The sequence below is a fragment of the Mastigoproctus giganteus genome, chromosome 7, assembly GCF_048544385.1.
Source record: "Mastigoproctus giganteus isolate SK-2022 chromosome 7, ASM4854438v1, whole genome shotgun sequence".
In the NCBI taxonomy this organism is placed as follows: Eukaryota; Metazoa; Arthropoda; class Arachnida; order Uropygi; family Thelyphonidae; genus Mastigoproctus; species Mastigoproctus giganteus.
The window spans coordinates 199,165,836-199,183,933 of record NC_143581.1 but is presented as its reverse complement, the minus strand read 5'-3'; the positions used below and the strand labels follow the sequence as shown (position 1 = coordinate 199,183,933).

Sequence of the window (18,098 nt, the reverse complement as noted above, 5' to 3'; positions counted from 1 at the left end):
ATGTGGCTCAAATGACAAAAGGCTGGGACACTAAACACTATTAGTAGCACACTTAAAGAATGAATGCACTCAAACTGAGTTTTTCCTGGTCTTGCAGCATACCAGAGTATACAGTTAAGGAAAAAACTGTCTAGTGTGCAGAGGCTGGCATGTAATCACATGAAAATAAGTTTTGGGGCAAGTTGCAGCAATACTGAGAACAGCACTGCTGCAACTTGCCACAAAAATAGTTTCACCATATTGTTGTTGATCTCTTTAAACAAAAATAAAGCACAGTCAAAATTTGGATTATTCTCATAATATAAATTAAAGAATTAGTTGAATTCTGATTCTACATGTATAAATCCAAATATGGCAGAGTAGTTACTTTTTAATTGTTTTAAAGATTTTACCAACTTTACTTTAAAGTATACAATGGGTATAGTCATCACAAGGAGTTAGCAACCATGGTTTTGGGAGAAAACTATTTTTTGATTGCTTACAACAAATACAATTAGAATTAAATATATGGCATTGTCACCTAGTAAAATTACAATGGCGGACAAAAAAAACAACAGCATCACTTGTGAATTTTGCAAGTAACGTGGTTTGCGCTGCATTGTGGGTTGCAGAAATGTTCGAAGAGATATATATCTTTGTGAATAAAATCCAATAACAAGACTCCACCTGATATACATAATTGCCATAAATATCTTCCCAAAGGGTAAAATGTGTAATTAATGGAAATATGAGAAATCATGCAAATAGCAATCATGACAACCAAATGTACATTTTATTGTATTTACACGTACAAACTGAAATGACAAGTTAACATAGTAGTATTATGTACTGTAAATCGGCAAAACAAGTCCTCAATATTTTTGTTGATACTCCTCGAGCTGCAATTACAGCCTTGCAATGATCTCGCACAGAGTTAATCAATTTCTGGATATACATCTTCTCTCCTACAACTGAACCTTGCTCTTTGGCTTCTGCTGAGCAATTTTAGACAACATTATGTCCCAGCAATTTTCAATAGGGTTCAAATCTGGACTGTTGCCAGGCCAGTCCAACACTAATGCCAGCATTTCTGAGGGATGACTGCACCTTAAGGGAGAAAAAAAAGAGGGAAAACATCGGTGTAAGTATGTTTTAAGCCTTGTGAAACAAGACAAACTCATCATTAAATCTAAATAGCATAAAACTTATCAATTTTGCTGTGTGGCAAGGTGCTGAGTCATCTTGAAAGATCCAGTTTTGGCGATTCCCTAATAATGAGTTTCGGGCACTCCTCCAAGATAGCAGTGTAGGTTTCTGCATTCACCGTTCCGTTAAACTTAATTTGCCCCACCCTTTTGCTTATTATGTATCCCCAGACCATCTGACCGGCATGGAACTTTACAGTTAGTGTTATGCAGTCAGGATTGTATGCCTCCAATTTTCGTCTTCTGACATATTGCTTCCCATCCAAGCCATGCAGGTTGAATTTAGATTCGTCAGAAAAGATGACAGAGTCCATTGCTCTTTTGTCCATGAAACATGCATTTTAGCCCAAGCAAGTCTCTTCTTCCTCATTTGTTGGGTCAACAATGCTTCTTCTTGGGCCGATAGGCATGCAGACCACATTCTGAAAGCCATCTTTGGATAGTTTGTGCACTTATTTCAGCACCAGAGGCCATCTCAAAGTCCAGTTTTAGATCAGAAGCACCAGCATGGCAATTACGAAGGCATAGCGTTTCAATTATCGATCCTGGGAAGGCATAGTCACTCTCTTACGGCCTGATTCATATCACCAGTTTCACGCTTTAATTTCAGCACCTGGGATACTGTTGACAGCCTATTTTATCAGCGATAGCACGCATAGAAAGCCCTTCCTGGGACAGAGCAACAGCTACACTTCTTTTTTAGTGTCAACTGCACATACAGATCCATGCTTACACCTCCACAAAACAGGATACTAATGATCGTGTATACCCTTACAATGCCGTATTTATAGAAACAGCAAAGTTATGAGTGATTATGGTATGAAAAAGCATGTGTTCCAGTGAGAATTGAAACCTAGTCTTTTCCACATAGTGTGGAAGAACAACAGTTGTAACCACCATGTTTGCAGTGATTTACAGTGACTAGAACTGTTAGTTGTTATCAAAATGCTAGTTTAATAGAGCAGAAAAAGATGCCACTGTAAAATTAGTGATAAAAAGTATTGAAGCCTATAATAACTACAAGTTGAGCTGTAATAATATAAGAGAAAAAGTTAGGCTGACAAAGGAAGATTGAGAGGTTTCTGGCTTAAAGACAGTAAAGAGTCGGGTCAAGGAGTTTTTCACATGTGCAAATACAAAAAAGAAAAGGACAAATCAGACCATTGTGTAATGGGTGTGAAGCCTTAGCCGGTGTTGCAGACAAAGTGAACACGTGTCTTGCATCAGTATTTAAAGACTAACAACCTTTTGTGTTGAGAAGAAACTGAAACAAATTGTAAATATTAAATTCATGGTGTTGAAATTTCAGATTATTTATAAGAACAACTTTTGGGCCTGAAAGAGACTAAGGCTCCTGGAGTTGGTGGTATATACTCAGTAATTTTTAGAGAGATGGCAAAAGAGTGCATTGAACCATTAAGGTTAATTATGAGGGCATCACTGGACTCTGGAGCAATTCCCTTGAATTGGAAAGTGCCAATATGTCACCAACACGTAATGCCAGCTCTAGGAGAGAAAGGGAACCAGCTGTCAGTTTGACTTCAGTGGTAAGGAAAATTGTAGAGTTAGTGATGAAGAATGCAATACAGGATCATTTAGGTAGAAATGGAATTTAAGGAAACAGCATTGTCTTTGTAAAAGGAAAATTACATTCAGCCGACTTAGCTATTTTGGCAGTCACACATGAGCTGAATGTAGAAAATAATTTTGACAAACTGTACTTGGGATTCAGTAAAACATTTTACAAAGTAAGTCCCTCATGAAAGGTTACTATACAAGCTGGAACATGTTGGAATCGCAGGGAAAAATCTTTAAATGGATTGCAGGGTAGCTGTAGGGTAGGAGACAGAGGATTGCGATTAATGAGTACTCTTCATATCGGGTAATGTAAAAAGCAGGATTCCCAAGAATTGATACTGGGATCACTATTGTTTTTGATTTTCTTAAATGTCATTGACAAAGGGATACAGGCTGTAATGTCAAAATTTGCAAGTCAGTTTAAGATTGGTAGAATAGTTACTGATCATTGTCAAGCAGCACTTCTTCGTGATCACTGAGTTAGACTTGAGGATGGTCAGAAAAGTGGCAGCTGTTTTAATGCAGCAAAATGCAAGTTCTTACACTTAGAGAACAGACCCCAAAATAACTTGTATACTTGATGGGGTTGAAATGGAAGACTGGAGATTTGGTAGTTACAATACAATCAGACTTCTCCCACAGCATATAGAGGCAGCAAGGAATGTCCATGGTGTCCTATCGATGATTTATTGAGCACTTGCCTGTAGACAAGGAGGTTATAATCCCACTGTATAATACAATTATAAGACCATGCATGGACAGCTGTGTTCAAATATGGAGACTATGCCTGGAAAAAAAAACTGCTTCTTGAAAGAATTCAAAGACAGGCTGGTGAGATCAGCAAAAGAGCATCCACATGGACTTTGAATATGTGGGCTACAGAGTTTGGAAACTAGATACCTTAAAGGAGACCTAACCGAGGTGCATAAAGCTGAGAGGAGAAAACAAAATGAATGAAGGCAAAATTTTTCACTGTTATAATTCCAGAACTGGGAGGGCATAACTTCAAATTATGGGGATTGAAAGAAGCTTTCTTTTAGTCAATGAATATGTTTATTATTGGAATAGTTGCCTCTTTGGATGGTTGAGGCTGACAGCTTGGGAGAGCTCAAATGTCGACTGAATAGATGTGAGGAAGGATCTCATAGGTAGTTTATTTTATATTTATTTACTTGTTTGTTTTCAGCTGATTCAGCAAGGAACAGAACAAGGAAGCCTCTGGCTTCCTTGTCCCATTTTGCTAATACTAATATACAAAGAGTCTGTCATTAAAATTTTCATTTCATGATGTGATGCCTAAAGCATAATAAACATGTTTGTTTAGTTAAAATATATTATTCTATGTCATCAAAGAATGCATTTAATTATAAGTAGTTTATACTTTTTGACAGCTCTTCAGCAAAAAGTAAAGGCTAATCCAGTAGAATGTGAGGTATGCAAAGAAATTATGGAATTTTTGCAGAGTGAGCTTAAAGACAAATCAACTCAAGTAGGTTTTTACTTTAAGCATTGAAATATATAAATGTTTAAAATTATAAATAAAATATCCAAAACTTTTTTTCTTTATTAGGAATTTTATTACTAGTGATAATTACATATCTTTGTGTGAAATATCAAATTTTCTAAAGTGCAAAACTGCCAAGTCTTAATCTTACATTAGGTTTTGAGTTTGTGTGTAATCTCCCAACAATTATTGGCTTCTTCATATACAGCACAGATATGAGCTTATTTTGTGAGCAGTGATTGGAATACAGTTAAATAATGTTTTGTTAATTGAATTGACAGGTAAAAAAAAATAAATATTCACTTAGTACAGTGATGATAATCACCAAAAGTTTTATTTATTAAGTCTTATTTCACAAAAATAGAGAGAAAAGGGATGGGAAAGAAGTGTAAAAGGATTTGCTGGTGCAAATCACCAGCTTCAGTTTTATTAGATGAAAGAACTTGCGTGCACTGCTAAACCTAGGAACCATTTTGAAAAGGGCTTTCATAACTGTGAATCATGATAACGACACTGGTTGTTTGAGGCCACTTTTTTGCTTTCGTAGCTAGTACAGTCATTACAATCATTGTCCTTCCACATTGTGGAAACACCTGAGTTTGATTATTAAAGAATAATTGAATTTTTTGAAGGAATTTTTATGGTATTTTTCACACCATTACCAAGTTGTTCTCTATCAAAGGTTTTAAGATTTTCTCTCTTTTGGAATTTTTTTTAAATACCAGAAATCATCAACCTACCACAAAACATTCAGTTTACAAAAACTGAATGTTTTTGTAAATTCTGCGGTGCTTATTCTAAAGCAAGTGACCTCCCAACCACCCTGATTTTCATTGTATGGTGTGATCATCACAATAACCATTCTTCCACATGATGTAAAAAGGCATGGTTCTGGATCTAATCTTGATGAGGAAACTCACACAAGCATTTTTTCACACTATGGCTCAATTGATCAATCTTAGGCATGATACAGGCACTCCCTGGCTTACATAATACTTGACTTATGGAAATTCAACTTGATGCAAGTTTTTTTCTGGCCCGTGGAAACTTATTTTGCATTCCATAGAAATAAATGGAGGTATCGTGAAAATATCGTAATGTGAGCCCAAATATTTTTTTTTTTTTTTGGTAATTTGTTCCAAGACCTCAGAAGTTGAAATTATTGCTATATAACTAAGCTATTTATCTCTCTAGAAAGTCATTTTTATAATGGAAATTTCACTACACTTTCATCGTTATCATATGTTCCATTATAAGAATCAATTTTGAACGTTTTTGTGATATTTTTCTAAAACACATTTCTGGAGATCACTACCATAAAACAAAAACAATTTGCACTTTATGGTTTATTCTGCTTTTCTGTTAGTGCAATCTATTATAAACGAGTAGAAAACTATCTTATTGCATTTGCAATAATTCCGATAACTGGAATTCTGTGGGTATTATGGTGAAATGAGTTCCCCTTCACTGATGTCTTCAATCATATAAAAAAACATTTTCAGAATCTTCTCTTCATTCCTATTTACTTATTATAATGGTGAAGGGAAAGAGACCAACAGAAAGTGCAAGTGCTGGCAGTGCTAGCAAACGAAACAAAATTGATTTTAGAAATGAAGATGATTAATTAAGAAGTACGAAACAGGACAGTTTGTCAAACCATTACATGGAATTAGGTCTCACTGCTTCAACAGTGAATACTATTTTAAGGGACAGTATGCGTATAAAAGAACATGTTAAAGGATCAATGCATTTAAGATCAACAGTGATCACAAAACAGCATTCAGGTGCTATATTGAAGATGGAAAAGCTATTAATAATATGGATGGAAAATCAGATTCAGAAGCAAATGCCCCTGAGTCCAATGGCCATTCAAGCAAAAAATATTTATGAAGATATTAAGGATAAATATGGCCAATCCCAAGCTTGGTTTCCAAAACATTAAAGTATGCAGTGAAGTCTCCAGTGCAGATTCTGCAGCTGCAGAAAAATTGTGATGTGTTGGAAAAAAAAAAAACCTTCTAAATCTCCACAGCCCTCAACTTCCACAGCAGCATGCTTATCAGCTGGAGAGTTAATTCTGGCAATGATGCTCAAAAGTTAAAACTTGCTGACAATTATGCCTGTCTCCTCTCTCTTGAGATAAAAAAAAAAAATTGAATAAATAATTCTATTTACATGTTTGCTGAACATTTCTTTTTTTGCTTCAATCAAATTCAGCGAGCATAGTTGCGAGTGCTGCATAAGCCTTTAGGGAAATTCTGACTTACATAGAGCTCCGCAGAACACAACCCTTACGTAAGTTGGGGAGTTGCTGTGGCATTCATTTTAAATAACTTGCATCTCCTCTCACAAAGCTCTGACTGGCATGTGATACTGATGGATTTGTCCTTGGAGTTAAAATTAGAATATTAAATAATGAAAAAGAAGTTGTGTAGTTCAGACATACAAAGGAACATATTGGAAAGATAGCTGTAGACTCATTCTAGAGCACCTTGCATGGAAACTGTGGTCTGCAGACAAGTGTTTTGGGGGGATACAAGAAAGTGGACTCTTCTGCTCATTGTGTGCCTTGAGTAAGTTATGTAGCATGATATAAGGTTGCCCATCACATTAATTGTGACAGGTCATTTAGTTAGCTTTTTTCCCTTTAGTATTTCTGAAACCCAAGTTATATGATTTGTGTATCAAGCACTTACTGCATGCAAGCAAACAACTAGATTTTTAATTTTATTTTTTAAATCTGCAAACTTTGAAACATGAAGGGACAAATTTTAAAAGTAGATTATAAATACTTTTGTTTGTAGATTGCTGTTTTATTATCTAGAATAAAAAAAAATTAAATAAATAAAAAATTTAGAATCCATTGAAAAAGCTAGGAACCAAAAGGTAGTCCAGGCTTGAAAACATTTGTATCGACACCATCCTAAAGGACTGTAGGAGTATTTTCAATGTGTCAAAAACTAGTGGAAAGCAACATGCTGTATTATAGACCAAGAGTCCTACACTGTATTAAAGTCTGATCTATCAATTTTTTTTTAACTCTTATCCCAATACTTTTGGTAATAGTGTATATACAGGTAGCCATATACTATTGTAAATTTGTACAGTTCTTATGAATACTATCAGCATGTTGTTTTTTTTTTTTTTTTTTTTTTTTTGCATTACACAATTGCTAATTACTTTTTTTCTTCTATTTGAAATAAGAGTACCTTGCTTTGCAGCACTCTTGTAATGGTAATATTTTCTCTTAAAAGGAGCTATAAGCCAGTTTCGTACCCTGAGTAAAAGTTAAATATTTTCCCTCCTCATCCTTATTTGAGAGGGAATGAACAGCTGTTTGTGTCCTGGTCTTCAGCATTGGCTGCACTATTCTTGCTTCTGCTTAGAGCAAGTGGTTCCCATTTCTTTCGTATTGAAAATTAACAAACTGTAGAGAATGAGCTAGATTTCACTGTCCTTTCCTCAAAACTTAGGGCTGAAAAAACTAAAATTTGAAATTTAAGAGATTTTATTGATCACACTTACTAATTTCAGTAGTTTGTAATACTGAGATTAGTGACATTGTAACTAGGATATAGACTCATCCATTGTTTTAATAGCTCTGAATGTAGAATGTATATTTTTAAAGTTTAAAAATAAGATGTTTCTTTTTCACATATTAATTTATCTGCATACAGACTTAGATTCTGATTTAAAAAAATAAAGTACTGAAAAGATGTAGTAAACTAATACTGTTCTAAGCAATTGTAGATAACAAAGTACCCAATAATAAAAATAAGACTGTCAGAAGAAACTAAGCAACTTAATTCCTAAAAGTCAGTAGAAGCTAAATGGTACTAACTTTGAAGCTTGAACCTTTTTACAGTTACATTTTAATATTCTCAAAAATAAAATAAAATTTTACACTGTTTTATTTATGAAATAGTTCTGAGCAAATTAGAGTTAATTTTCAAATTCTATAACTTAATTTTCATTCAAAATAAAATTTGCCTCCATGCTGTATGTAACATTGTGCTTTTCATGTAAAACATCCTTTCACTGCTTGAAAAAGCTTCTTCATTTATCATTCCTTTTTATATGTTAAATGTTAGGCCAGTCAGTGAGAGCATAGAAATTTGGCATTTTTCTTGTTGATACATATGTAATCCCAATTTTTTTCAATATCATAGTTGTTTTTGTATAGGAGGAAATAAAAGAAGCCCTTCTTAAAGTGTGTTCCTATCTTCCCACTTCCATGTCTGAAAACTGCGAAAACATAGTTAACAAATATGCAGAATTAATAATTGTCTACATCCTAGATGATGTTGATTTTGATGAGATTTGTGTTAAGCTTCGTATCTGTTCATGTAAGTATTCTTATCAGTTATCATTGTTAAAATATTGTAAAGAATATAAATGATAAAAGAAATGAGAAAAAAAAACAAAATAAACAATGTGCACATGGTTAAATGATTGTTTTATTGTATTGCTTTTGTTCGAACTTGTTGGCTAATATGCCAGACAAGCTGTTCTTGCTACCTGGGAGTCTAAAACACTGATGGAACTGATATTCGGGTGACACTCAAGTCAAAGTGGACCCAATTTCGGCGAAGTCCGGACGGTCTATGACAGCCAAATCCTCTGCTTGCACCTTCACGATGGTGGGACTGTTAGTAATCCTGGGTATAACCTTCATGCACAAGTACATGGTGGGTGACCACCCAGGTGTGAACCAACGTAAGCAGGGGTCGAGGTGTGGCGCCCGCACCACATGGAGGAACGCTGCCCCTCTATGTTACCAGGCAGTACTAGGTGGTAGATGACTCTCATCAACCGGTGAAATACCACCACTTTGCTTATTGGAGGCTTGAAGTGGTGGAACCCATGTTTAGTCTCTAGAGCTAAGTTCCGGCCAACCCTTCCCTATCTCTCCCATCATGCAGTATGATTGATGATTTTTGAGGTTATGATGAATGTCGTGGCGAGATCCAATATTCCTTACATTTCGAGGGTACAGCTCTAAAACAGTGTTCGCAGGCCGGCCGCTAGTTAGTACACCGGACTGAACCTATTGGTAACTCTCTAGGAAGCTTCCGGATCAGCTGGTGTATAATCTTGCTACCTCTACTCTGCCAGATAGTGACTGGAGGGAGTCCGAGTAGTGTGTATGCGGGGAGCATTGTCGAGGCCACGTTATGTCAAGGATCTGGGTATATTCTTACCACATGTACGCCATATCCAAAAATTTCATTACTTCATACAGCATGTCCCACCCACTTTTTCTTACTATTGAATACACCATGAATTGTCAAAATAATAGAGCAAGCTTATCTGCGAAAAGATCTAAACCTCCCAAGGACTTCCTAATTCATTTCACAAATATACGTGGTCTCAATTCTAATCTCAACGATGTCCATTTCCACTTGCAGTCTTCCAAACCCCATGTACTTTTTCTGACTGAATCTCAGTTATCAGTTGATTCAACTACTGCTCATCTCAGATGTCCAAATTATTTGCTGTATGATTCCTTTCGCCTCAAAGGTGGTACTTGTGCATATGTCCGTTCTGATATTCCCTGTCAGAGACTTGGCAATTTGGAATCTCCTCTCTTTGATCTTCTCTGGCTTAAAATCTCTCTACCTCATTGTGTAAAATTCATCTGTTGTCTCTACCGTTCTCCCAACTCCACTAATCACTTGGAGCTCTTTGACTTCCTCTCTTTGCAACTTGACTTTCTCCAGTCCAACTTTCCTAACAGTGAGGTAATTTTCCTTGGTGATTTTAACGTTCACACCGACCCAGCAGGTCGAGATGCTGAGGCTTTTGCAATTACTAATGACCTAGCACAGATTGTTCATTTACCTACAAGAATACCGGACAATCCTAATCATACAGCCAATACGCTTGATCTTTTTCTCACAAACAACCCTTCTAAGTACAAGGTTGAAGTGAGAGGTCCTTTAGGCACTTCAGATCACAACTTGGTGATTGTCTCTTCTATAATGGAACCTGTATCTCATGGCTATTCCCAACCTCGTATTGTTTGGCATTACAAGAATGCAAAATGGGATGACCTGCGAGACTTCTTTTCTTCTTTTCCTTGGTCTGATTACTGTTTCAAAACTTCTGATGTCAACGTTTGCTCAGATCGTGTCAGTGAAATTATTCTTGCAGGAATGGAATCCTTTATCCCACACTCCACTTTAAAATCTCATCCTTTATCTAAACCTTGGTTTTCCAATAAATGTGCTAAGGCTGTCCAAGAGAAGAACGTTGCATATCGTAATTGGCTTGTTTCTAATTCTTCAGTTTCATTTTCTGCCTACACCAAAGCTCGCAACAATTGTAAAGCAGTTATTAATCAGTCCAAACTAGAGTTTGAACAGGCTAAGAGTAGAAAACTTGCTTCTTGCCCTAATGGTAGCCGAGCATTCTGGTCTCTTGCCAAAGCTATTGGCCGCAACTTTTGCCCATCTCTGCTCCCACCTCTGTCCAAACCAGATGGTTCTGTTGTCACTTCAGCCAAGGATAAAGCTGACCTGCTAGCATCCCATTTTTCTTCAAGCTCATGTATTAATGATCTTGGTAAAACACCTCCCACCATTCCTAACACGCTCCATTCAATGCCTCCTGTGGTCTTCCGTCAAAAGGATATCAGAAGGATTTTGATGAATCTTGATGCTAAGAAAGCTCCAGGTCCTGATGGTATTTCTCCACTTGTTCTCAAAACCTGTGCTCCTGAACTTACTCCTATTCTTTGCCGCCTTTTTTCACTTTCTTATTCCAAAGGTGTTTTTCCTTCTGCTTGGAAATTTGCTCATATCCAACCAGTTCCTAAAAAGGGTGACAAATCCCTCCCATCCAATTATCGTCCCATTGCAATTACTTCTACTCTTTCTAAAGTAATGGAGAAATCAATTAACCGCCAACTCTTAAACTACCTAGAAACCTTCCGTCTGATCAACGATCGCCAGTATGGATTCCGTCAGTGTCGATCCATTGGTGATAATCTGGCTTATGTTACCCATTTATGGACTAATTCAATGGAAAGGTTCGGTGAAACACAAGTAGTTGCTCTTGACATCTCAAAGGCTTTTGATCGTGTTTGGCATAAAGGTCTTCTAAACAAGCTTCCATCTTATGGTTTGCCAACTGTTTTTAGTAATTGGTTATCCAGTTTTCTCTCTGATCGCTCACTGAGGGTGATGGTAGATGGCTCTCTGTCTTCTAACTTCTCCACTAATGCCGGTGTCCCCCAAGGTTCAGTTCTTTCCCCCACTCTTTTCCTCTTGTATATCAATGACCTTCTTCCATTGACTGGAAATCCTATCCATAGTTTTGCCGATGATAGCACATTGCATTCAACTTTCCATTTTGAGAAACCTTGTCCAGCTCAATCAGCTTCAAGTTCTCGAAAATCTGCTGCCAATTCCTTAAATGCCGATCTTCAGGTAATTCTCCAGTGGGGCAAAGACAACTTAGTTGATTTCAACCCTTCTAAAACTCAATCTTGTCTTATATCTCACAAAAAGGATTCTTCTGCTCCTATGCTTATCTTTAGTGACACTCCGATTTCTAGGCAAAATGATATGTCTCTTTTGGGGATTACCCTGACTTCTAATCTCTCTTGGCACAAGCACATTACAAATATTGCTTCCTCTGCATCTAAAAAACTTGGTTTTCTCTTTCGCTCTCGGCGTTACTTTTCTCCCAAACAGCTGCTCACTCTGTATAAATCGCAAATCCGCCCTGCCATGGAATATTGTTCCCACATCTGGGGTGGTACCCCCAAAACCTCTCTCAGGCTTCTTGATTCCATTCAGAAGAGGGCAGTTAGGTTAATTAATGATTCATCTCTAACAGTCTCTCCACTCGCTTTCTCATAGACGCACTGTTTCTGCTGCATGCCTCTTCTACAGATACTTCCATGGGCACTGTTCTTCTGAATTGGCTTCTATAATTCCCGCTCTCTTTCAAAACAGTCCGAACACGTGCCGCCACCAGCCAACATCCATTTACTGTCCAACTTCAACCCACAGAACCAACTTTTCATCTTCCTCATTTATTCATTCAACTGCCGTTTTCTGGAACAACCTTCCTTCATACGTATTTCCTGAAAATTACAATCTACAGAAGTTCAAGTCCAATATCAACAAATATCTTCTTTCGTCTTCTCAACCTCCAACCCAAGCACGGTACTAAGTACTATAGGTTATAATACCTCTCGTGTTTGGGGTTCTCATAAAAAAAAAAAAAAAAATATGCGAAGCACAGTTAGATTAGTGCCATTAAAAAAATAATAATAATAAAAAAAAACTTTACTGATTCAGTGTTGGGTTGGTTCCTTCAGATTAGGATGTAATGAAGGCATCTCAGAATATGATGCTAACATTGTTTTTCCACTTGTATGTGCTCTTAAGGCAGTTTCCTCTTTTGTGAGGTAGAAAATCGTGTCACATCTGCTTAAGGCCAACTTAATATGTGGATCTACAGAATGGGAATAGTTTTTAGGAACACTTTCATCCATTCTTCCATCTGCATATAACATAGGAACTTCCAGTGGACAGATTTATGAAATTTTATATTTGAGCCTTTCAAAAATGTTTGTAAGTAAAAAAAAAAAAAGTAAAGTGCAGCCATTATCAACCCACTGCAGGATGGAAGCCTCCTCAACAATTCATGCTGAGGGAAATGGACCATAATCTGCCACGCTGGTCCAATGCGGGTTGGCAGATCGACCGTATTCAGCAGTCAGGGGCTTGAACCCCAGTCTACTCAAAGAGCGTGTGCTACTGCACTCCCGCTCCTGCCCACTCGGCTACGGAGGCCGTCAAAAATGTTTGTAATGCTATTCCAAATTTCATTAAAATCTGAAAACTAATATTTCTTTTTTTTTCTATACAAGTTGTATGTAAAAAAGAAATTCATAGATTGAATTTAATTTTAATGCAGTATTGTTATTTAAGGCCCATGAACATGGTGTCACTTCTGAAGACATGTATAGACAGAATAGCAATAAATATTATGCAGTCGAAGTTAAACTGAATGGCTAAGTTCAGAGAATGTAAAAGTATAGTTTTATCAAGTGTTCTATAAAGTTATAATCTTAGTAATTAATTGATAAGGCAATAACTATATTTACTTTTCACTTCTGTTAAGCACAGAAAAAGGAAAAATTCAATTAATTTAACAAAAAAAAATTAATAATCAAATGCACATGAAATATAATATACTGCATCATTAATTGACTTCCATTCTGCAGTTACTGAAAGGTGCCAACCACAAAGGTTATTAAGTTGGTAATTGATAAACAATCATCATTTTAAACAAATACAGTTTTCTTGATTGTTTCAAAAAAAAAAAATTAGATAAAATGTGAACAAACACTGGCAACCATTGAACAGAAGCAGGCAAGTCTCTCCCATCCATCCCCCATATGAGGGGGACAAATGTGGCTGATCCTGATCCAATGAAAATAAAAGCAGACAGATTAATTTTTTTAAATTCCTTACTTAGTGTGAAAGTTATTCCTGCAAAAATATAAAATAATAAATTTGTAAACAAATTTCTATTTCTTATGTCATAAGGCATTATGATAACACAACCTCTTGTTATAATTAACTAATAATTCTGAGAATATTGAAATCACTTTCCCACTATCCCATAATCATTCTGTATATTATTCACTATTCTTTCTGTTTATTTTCTATATATTATTTGTGCCCCACCCATCATTTTACCATATTTGTGACAGCAGAGAAATCTAAAAAACTGCACCTGTAGTATTATGTCTGTCATTATTATATTCCAGTGTAAATTTCAATTCTGATTTTCCTTTTTTTCCAGTGCACCGAAAAATATGGGTTGGTAACTGGCTATCTACACTTATCAACCCATCTTTTTTTAACTTTAGCCAATATTAAATCACTTTAAAAAATGTAATAAGTATTATTTCTTAAACTCTTACATTATATGTTACAAAAGTGCCTTGACAACTCTATTTTGGAAGGAAAAACTTAAATATATTGTTTGGTGTACTTGAATACATATCAGAAATTGACTTTTAATCATAATAAATCTTTATAGGATTGAGCTTACTGAAAATTGATTAGAATAATGAAGCTTAACTTGACCACCAAATTAAGGACAACTTTTTTGTCAACTGCACATTTGACAACAGAACATAGTTTACCAAGAAATGCATGATTGCAAGTCAGTCCTAAAGTGACAATGCAGCAATATTTAATGTAAGCAGTTTTTTAGCATTTCAGGAAGGCACTTCATCTTTCAATGCTCAGTGGTCTCTTATGAAACCACTGAGCATTGAAAGAATTACCAAGAAAATGAGACAAGAGCAATACAGCAGTAATATTGAGAATTCACCAGTTTTCATGAAAACTGAATGACAGCTTCTCTGCTCGCATCTGAATCCAGTCAGCTACCATGTAAAGCATACTGGATAGTAGACTTTCACTACTCTTCACAGAAATTTGGTAGCTTCAAAGTGATCTCTCTCTCTCTCTTAACAGCAAGGGAGTCCAATGTTCCAGAAAACATTGATTAAATTCCTAAATCATTTTGAAAGCAATGCACAGTGCAAAAGTAGTTATGTTGAATTAATTGTTATTTGTGTTTGTTGATAGATTAATATCATGATTAAAATTATTTACATACTAACTTTTGTGTTACTGCACATGCAAATGTGTCAATTGTAATTCTGACACATTCACATGTGCAAACAAACCTCAGACAACTGCTAAACCTGAAGGAAAACTGAACACAGGTTTAATTACTAAGCTTTTGTGCAAAAAAATGATTTTCAGTAATTTTTATTTCTGAAGTACACTTTAATTGTCTGAAAATCTAAATCAGAGTTCTTAATTTTTGGTATTTCACTATTGAATTCTTATCTTGTATAGTTAAGATAGGATAATTTCTCTCTGTAACCCTAATACAACTTATTAAAATTTTTTAGCTCTAATAAAAGCCAGAGCAAACCCTGTGGAATGTGCTTTATGCAAAAAAGTAGCAGAATATTTACAAGATGAGCTGAAGGAGCCAAAGACAGAGGTAAAAATATTTTTTTTTCTGCTCTTAAGACTCACAAAGCACTATATTATGATCTTAATACAGACTCTAAAGAATTCCTTTTTAAAAATTATCCACAATTAAAAATGTTGGAATTCTCCATATGAAATTGGAAAGCTTGTGTGCTAGTTTTATTTTACTCTTATGACTTCTTTACTTTAGTTAGTACTATTACTGTTAAATGTATTGTAATTAAATTTTTTTCCATTGTTTTTTAATTTGCAACTAATTTACATGTTACAACTGAATACATTATATAAGGAGACTTTATTCGTATGGTAATCAAATATAGTGGTGCCCTAACTCAAAGTTGAAAGCAGATAAAAATCAGATTTACTTTTACAGCTTTCCTATTTAAAATAAGTTTCTATATGAATTGTTGTTTTAGCAATGTATCAACCTTAATACATTGTTTTACGTATTACCAGTCATTTTAACTACCAAATGGCATTATAGTATATTAAAATATTTGGTAAAGAAGTTTTCTTTAGAGAAACCCTTGGAAAACAGAACTGTTATTTATCTTTGACATTCTCTCTTCCTTCTAAACATCTTTTATGCTGTTCAAACACACAAGATTTTGACAGTATCTTTCCCATAAACTTAACTCAATTTTCAGTTTGTTTTTCTTTTATTAAAAATTTCAGGTTGATTCATCGTTTGATTCTTTTGTCTGTCATTTTTCTGGCAAACTGCAAACACACAAGGTAATGAAAACCTTGTATCACTGCAAAGGGAAATGAGCATGTTGGAATGTGACTTGGCAGATAATTAGAGAAAGGTTCAAGTACAACTGATGTGCTTTTGTTTCATGGGTGGCTCTGTGTGTAGTGGCTGCATACGCAGTCTCATTATTTAATAGCCACACCTCAAAATTTAACAGTGCAATGCTATATTTTAATTGACACTGCCATTGCACTAGTGAAATTACGAGTAATCTACTTGAAGCTATGTTCACACAAACACCTTTTTTTATTATTAATTCTCATAAATAGTTCAGAGTTATAATCATTGTGATTAAGGTCACTGATTATAAAACTGCCATAACATTTTAGCCTCATTCAAAAGTAGACTGTAAATGTAATTGTCAGTTTAGAAATGTATTCTCAAAATTTTGGGGTTTTTTTAATTATTTTTTTATTTTTGGAAAATTAAATTTTTTGGAGAACCAGGAGTTTTTTTAATTAAAAAAAAAAAAAAAAATTTCATTAACACCAGCTCTTGACAAGAAACTGAATTAATAACAGATTTTACTAACAATATGTACTGTGAATAACTTAAGTTATTTCTCCATGGAAATCTACTCTGCATTGTTTTCTGGGATCACTGTTGATCTAAAGTTACTAATATTTTTATTTGATTAAAAATTTGATCACTGTTATGACCAGTTTTTGAGGGTACCTGTTATTCGATAATGGTTCCATCATCAACTAACAGGTACCCTCAGTTAGCAACCTTGTGTCAAAAGTGAAAAGTGCATTAAATTTTAAATAAGCAACCAAGTGGTTTGCAGAAGAAAACTTCCAGTTGAAAACAACTTTCATTAATATAATCCCTGTTACTGAGCTGCATTCATCCAGTGCAATAGGTTAGTAAAGAAGTAATGCTTTACTAACTTATTGCACTGGATAGTAAAGAAGTAGAGTACTGTTTTAATACTGTATTGAAAAATGTTTTTGAAAAAGTAATGGTACTCTGCATTATGTTTTTCTGCCTTTAGCATGTGGGGACACTATCCTCCCTCCTAGAGGACGATAGTGTCCCCACATGATAAAGACAGAACATTTATTTTAAAGAGGAAATTATGGTAATTTCAAGTGAACTTTTGAATAAATATATATAGTCATTTCTAAAGAGCATAAACCCTAGCTCTGCCATTGGAGTGATAAATTTCTGGACAGCAAAGACAGAAAAAAAAAACAGTGCCGTGTAGCATTATTTTCCCAAGCTATTTCTATACTTACATTGAAATAGTACCTCACTTTTTTTCATAGTTATTTCTATTGTGTTAAAACGCAGAGGCACATTTGTCAGAAAAGACAAATATGCTTCCCTTCTGAAATAGATGATTTATTTTAATACTTATCAGTAAAGTTGGAAGCTAGGTTTTAGTCCTTAAAAGGCTTTTTTTTTTTTTTTTTTTTACCTCCTTAGGACTCTATAAGGGAAGCCCTTGACAAAGTGTGTTCTTATCTACCAGAGCGTTGGGCTACTAAGTGCCAGAGTTTTATTGATAAGAATACAGATATGATAATTTTCTTAGTAGCCCAAGAAGTGACTCCTGAGGAACTTTGTGCTGCACTTAATGCCTGTTCTGGTAAGTATTTCTTGAGATAGCTTAATTTATACATCACTGATACATGCATGCATATCTTATGTAAGATATACAAGGGGTCTGAAAAAGAATGGTTGGGTTTGGATATGCTGTACCTCCAAAAAAAAAAAAAAAAAAAAAAAAAAAACACCCCACATCATAGTCAATTTTGAATGTTCATTCTACCATTCAAACAGTTTCAAAGACATCAAGGATGGCAGTCAGGTGTCACCACATTCACCCATTCTAATCAGTCATGGTTACTCCAAAAGAAAAGATGTTTTTTTACTAGCTAAGCAGAAATCAATTGTTACTGTGCAATGTACATTTAGATGTGAATTTAATATAGATCCTCCATATGAGGATAACATCAGAAGATGGTGTTGTCAGTTTGAAGACATGGATAGCATTTTAAAAGAGGAAATGCAAGGGAAGACTAAAAACAGATGAA

At 35.1% G+C, this 18,098-nt stretch overlaps 1 protein-coding gene across 2 annotated transcripts in view; it reads left to right on the top strand.

Moving 5' to 3' along the window:
* The window catches only part of Sap-r (prosaposin), a 155,841-nt gene that overhangs the window by 117,295 nt on the left and 20,448 nt on the right, over positions 1 to 18,098 (top strand). For both annotated transcript variants that reach the window (XM_090378066.1, XM_090378065.1), the window contains 4 exons: positions 4,154 to 4,251; positions 8,450 to 8,612; positions 15,221 to 15,315; positions 17,488 to 17,650. In XM_090378066.1, coding sequence (XP_090234192.1) covers positions 4,154 to 4,251; positions 8,450 to 8,612; positions 15,221 to 15,315; positions 17,488 to 17,650 — 519 coding nt within the window. The remainder of the gene's footprint in view (positions 1 to 4,153; positions 4,252 to 8,449; positions 8,613 to 15,220; positions 15,316 to 17,487; positions 17,651 to 18,098) is intronic.